The sequence below is a fragment of the Dromiciops gliroides genome, chromosome 5 (assembly GCF_019393635.1).
Source record: "Dromiciops gliroides isolate mDroGli1 chromosome 5, mDroGli1.pri, whole genome shotgun sequence".
Lineage (NCBI taxonomy): Eukaryota > Metazoa > Chordata > Mammalia > Microbiotheria > Microbiotheriidae > Dromiciops > Dromiciops gliroides.
Window position 1 is genome coordinate 214,850,773 of NC_057865.1, and position 5,734 is coordinate 214,856,506.

Sequence of the window (5,734 nt, forward strand, 5' to 3'; positions counted from 1 at the left end):
TTGTAGTGAATTTTTCAGATAAAGGTCTCATCTGAAATCTAAGGACTGGATTCAAATTGATAATGACAAGAGCCATTGCCCAATGGTCAAAGGAGATCAGAATGTAAAGCACCATGATTTCAAAGGCTTAGAGGCTATTTGCATAAGATTCTCCCCATTGGTGGAGATAATGCTCCATTAGTGGAGACTGGGCATAGATTGTGCTCAATCATCCACACCTGTGTAAAGGACAAAGCTGGCAAGAGTTTGGGGGAGAAAAGAGATCATGGTCTTCTGGTTTCCAGATTTGAGAGAAGAGAAGCAGTTCCACATTCTCTTCAGGTCCCTGAAGGGAGAGACCCTGGGAAGAAGCAGATATGTAGAGGAGCTACCGCTGAAATGATGTCCCTATCCCCAACTTGCTATACTAGAAACTTTGGGGAATTTCCCCTTGTGTGAGATCCAGGATTCTCTTTTTCTCTCTCTTCATTGAGATGACTTATCTCATTCCCAGTGAGATAACTTATTTATTATGTGTATTGTCTGACATTTATTGTCATATGTGTACTTTTTAAAATGTCTGTTTACTATCAGTTTGAATAAATGGGTTTATTTGTTATTTGCTCAGTGTATTTATTATGGAACTTTGTATCAAGCCTTGGATATATAACTTCAGGCATGCCTTTCCTGTTAAAGAATAGCTATCAGGAGCTCAACTTGAACCTAAAAATTATTTCCCCTAGACTAACATTATTAAAGGGAGCAGGTAGACATAATTCTAGCCTGGTAGCACCTTTTTCTGAAGAGAGCCCCAATTGCTTGCCTCCCTTCTTGGTAGGAATAAATCTCTCTTGAGAAGTTGTGGAGGAGAGACTCTAGACGTATTTTTTCTTGTCTCCATGCAAGCCACATTTAGACAGACACATGTGGACACACATTACCTATATGGGCAAAACACACAGTGCATATACATTCATTTTAAAAGGAAACAATTCGGGCTATCAGCAATCATATGAAAAATGCTCCAAATCACTAGTAAAAAAAGCACAAATTAAAGCATCTCTGAGGTTCTGCTTAGTACTTATCAGATTGACAGAGATAACCAAAAAAAAAAAGAAAATAGGAAAATGACAAATACTGGAGAGGTTCCAGGAAAGCAGGCCTACTAATACAATGTTGGTGTATGTGAATTGGTCAAGTCATTCTGAAAAGCAATCTGAAACATGCCACCAAAGTCATTCAGTTTTGCACACCCTTTGACCCAACAATACCACTACTAGGTCTATTCCCTAAAGAGATTAAAGAAAGAGGAAAAGGACTCATATGTACAAAAATATTTATAGCTGCTCTTTTTGTGGTGGCAAAGAACTAGAATGAAGGGATGCCCATTATTCAAGAATGGCTGACCAAATTATGGTGTATGAATAGAAGATTATTATGTCTTAAGAAATGGCAAAATGGATGATTCAGAGAACCCTAGGAAAACTTATATAATTGGAAGCAGAGTGAAGTGTGAAGAACCCTGAGAAAAATTTCTATAATATTGTAGAGAAAGATAACTTTGAAAGATAAGAATTGTGCTCAGTATAATGACAAAACATCATTTCAGAAGCTTGGTAATGTCACTCCCTGAGAGAGTGATGATGAACTGAAATGCAGAGTGAGACATATTTTTGGACATAGCCATTATAGCATTTTATTTTGCTTGATTATGCATATTTATTACGAGGGTTTTGTTTTTCTCTTCCTTTGTGTGGGGGGAAGAGAAAATAAACTTTTGTTACTAGAAAAAAACTTATATTTTTTAAAAGTATTTGATTTAGCAAAACAAAATGCTGTCTTAAAGGCTCTCTTTCCATAAGGTGTCTCTCAAAAACCATTATAGATGAGAGCAACCTATATAGAGAAGAGGTGTGCCACATCTGCAACCACCAACACAAATTGTCAAACTGTTGCCAAAGATCCCCAGGTAAGTCTAAGAGCACTGTTAATAACAGTGCCCCTCAGACCAATGACTCCACTTTTAGCTCATCCCCTGTAGCCATTATGAAGCAGCATTTTGGAGATGAGACCTGGAAACTTCTTCCTCAGAAACTACAGCTACTGAAGACTTAGAAAAAAAAGTTCTCAGCACAAAAATCCTTGGCATTGTTAAATGACTCAAGATCAGAAAGTGATATGATTTTATTAATGCAAATGACACTAAAGAAGATGCATTACCATCTGCTTTGCTACTGTATCATAAAGACTCTTGGGGCGGAGCCCGCACAATGCCCGGAGTCACAGTGAAGGACTTGAACCAGCAGGAGTTCATCTGGGCCCTGGCCGCCTTCCTGAAAAAGTCAGGGAAGCTGAAAGTCTCCGAATGGGTGGACACGGTCAAGCTGGCCAAACACAAGGAGCTGGCGCCCTATGACGAGAACTGGTTCTACACCCGGGCTGCCTCCACCACCGGCCACTTGTACCTCCGAGGCGGGGCAGGGGTGGGATCCATGACCAAGATCTACGGCGGGCGCCAGCGCAACGGGGTCATGCCCAGTCACTTCAGCAGAGGCTCCAAGAGCGTGGCCCGGAGGGTCCTGCAGGCCCTGGAAGGCCTCAAGATGGTGGAGAAGGACCAGAATGGCAGCCGGAAGCTGACACCTCAGGGACAGAGAGACCTGGACAGAATCGCCGGACAGGTGGCTGCTGCCAACAAGAAACATTAGGACAGACCACACCGGATTCACTAATAAATTGCCTTGTTCATTTAAAAAAAAAAAAGACTCTTGGGCCTCTCCATCTTACTTGTAGCTAAAACCCTTCCCCCACTCCCATGTCAGCTGATATAATCAAAGAAAGTAAGGAGTTAGGAGGCAAAGCCAAGATGGCAGAGTACAGGCCAGGACTCAGATGAAAGATACCAACATTCCTCTAAACAACTTTAAAATAACACCCCAAATCAAATTTTGGAGTGACACAGTCAAGAGACAGCTCAGTGGGAGACATTTTTCCCAGCCTAAGATAATTTAGAAGATCCTCAGGACAGATCTGTAACACTGAGGTGGGTTCAGGCCTGGAGTAGGTACAGGAGCACTAGTAGTGGGCCTTAGAGGCAGATGTGATAGCAGCAGCAGCAGCAGCAGCAGCTTTGGGGGCTCTCAGCCCAGAGATGCTAAGGGGGTTGGACAACTTGTCAAAAAGAGATTGCAGGAGGGGCAGCTAGGTGGTTCAGTGGATAGAGCACTGGCCCTGAAGTCAGGAGGACCTGAGTTCAAATCTGGCCTCAAACACTTGACACTTACTAGCTGTGTGACCCTGGGTGAGTCACTTAACCCCAATTGCCTCACCAAAATAAATAAAAATAAATAAGGAAAGAAAGAAAGAGATTGCAGGGGACCCTTTGCTTACATTTGGTGTTAGTTGGCACTGACTGGGAACTCTCTTGCTCATAAGCAGTTCTAGGTCATAGTTCCAGGGTCGAGAGAAGTGTTTATGATTGGTCATAAGGGAGCAGGGGACCTGATCATAGTTCTAGGGCCAAGAGGAGCACTACTACTTATAGCTGTAGAGAAGCATGGACTTCCTGGGTAAAAAACTGAGCAAAGACCAGGAGAGCAGTGACTACACCTCTCCCAGGATAATATGACCTTGGAAACACCAAAAACTTGAAGACTCCCAGAATTAGTTCTGAAAACATAAGCCTGAAGTTTGAGACAGTGTTTTCCCACTCCCAGGTGATCAGAGCCCAACGATAACAGAATGTTCAAAATGAAGAAATGCCCTGGGAAAATGAACAAACAACAAAAAAGAACTTGACCATAAAAAGTTACTATGGTGACAGGGAAGACCAAGACATAAACTTAGAAGGCAACAAAGTGAAAACAGCTACAAGCAATGCCTCAAAGAGAAATGCATATTGGACCAAAGGCCAGCAAGAATTCCTGGAAGAATTAAAGAGATAAGAGTGGTAGAGGAAAAATTGGAAAATGAAATGAGAGCGATAGAAGAAAATTATGAATACAAAATTAACAATTTTGTAAAAGAGGAAAAAAAGTAATGAAGAAAATACCTTAAAAAGCAGAATTGGCCTAATGGTCAAAGAGACACAAAAATTCACTGAAGAAAAGAACTCCTTTAAAAGCAGAATAGGACAAATAGAATAGGAGGTACAAAAACTCACTGAAGAAAATAATTCCTCAAAAATTAGAATTGGTTAGGTGGAAACTAATGACTCCAAGAAATTTAAGAAACAATAAAATAAAGAATGAGAGAAAAGAAGAAAAATGTAAAATGCTTCATTGAAAAAACAATTGACCTGGAAAATAGATTGAGGAGAGATCATTTAAGAAGTATTGGACTACTTGAAAATCATGATAAAAGAAAGAGCTTAGACATCATATTTCAATAAATTATAAAAGAAGACCACCCCAATATTTTAGATCCAGAGAACAAAATAGAAATGGAAAGAATTCATTGATCACCTCCTGAAAGATCCCAAAATGAAAACTCACATGAATATTATAGCCAAATTTTAGAGCTCTCAGGGCAAAGATAAAATATTACAAGCAGCATGAAAGAAAGAAGTCAAAAATACCATGGAACCACAGTCAGGATCACACAACATTTAGCAGTGTCCACATTAAAGGATCAGAGGGCTTGGAATATGGTATTCCAGAGGGCAAAAGAGCTAGTATTACAACCAAGAATAATCTACCCAGCAAAACTGAATAAAATTCTTCAGGTGAAAAAAAAAAGGATATTTAATGAAAGAGAGGACTTCCAAGCATTCCTGATGGAAAAAAAAAAGCTGAATAGAAAATTTGAGATTCAAACAGAAGACTCAAGAGCAACATAAAAAGGTAAACAGGAAAGAGTAATCATAAGGGACTCAATGGAGTTAAAGTGTTTACATTTATATATTGGAAGATGATACATGTAACTCCTAAGAACTTTATCATTATTAGGGCAGATAGAGGGAATCTGCATAATAGAGGACATGGGTTCACACCATGAGTCTATTACGTTGGGGTGATTTCCAAAAAAAGAATGCATGTATGAGGAAGAGGGATACATTGGGAGAAAGAGGAAGGGAAAGGTAGAATGGGACAATTTTTCTCACATAAAGGAGACATGCAAGGATGAACTTATATAGTGGGGGAGAAAATGGGGGGTGGATAATGGCAGGCAATGCTTGAAAACTTCATTGGAAGTGGTTCAAATAGGGAAGAATATACATGTGGGTGTATATATATACACACATGTGTACATATACACATACATATGTACATGTATATACACAGATACATGTGTGTGTCTATGCACTCAGATGGGTATAGAAATCTATCTTATACAATAGAGAGAAAGAAGGGGACAAGAGATATAATGGGACAGGCTAAGGGAGACAGTAGATTGGGGGAGAAAGTGGTTGAAAGCAAGAAAGACTTTTCAGAAGGGACAGGATAAAAAGAAAAAGAATAAACAAAGGAAAATGGGATGGTGGGAAATGCACCATTAGCGATCATAACTATAATTGTGAGTGGGATGAACTAACCCATAGAATGGAGGCAGATAGCAGAATGGATTGGAAACCTGATCCAACAATATGTGGCATACAAGAGACACACACAAACAGAAAGACACACACAGAATTGAAATGAAGGGCTGGAGGAGAGTATTATTTATGATTTATCTGAAGTGAAGAGAACAGGGTAGGCAATCATGATTTCAAAGAAAGCAAAAGCAAAAATAGACCTAATTGAAAGAGATAATAAGG

At 39.7% G+C, this 5,734-nt stretch overlaps 1 protein-coding gene across 1 annotated transcript; it reads left to right on the plus strand.

Annotated features, from left to right (window-relative positions):
• Positions 1 to 2,243: 2,243 nt before the first annotated feature.
• On the plus strand, positions 2,244 to 2,728 carry LOC122729559 (40S ribosomal protein S19-like). The gene has a single exon (XM_043968505.1). The coding sequence runs from the start codon at positions 2,250 to 2,252 to the stop codon at positions 2,685 to 2,687; it is 438 nt and encodes a 145-aa protein (XP_043824440.1). The 5' UTR covers positions 2,244 to 2,249; the 3' UTR covers positions 2,688 to 2,728.
• The last annotated feature ends 3,006 nt before the right edge of the window (positions 2,729 to 5,734 follow it).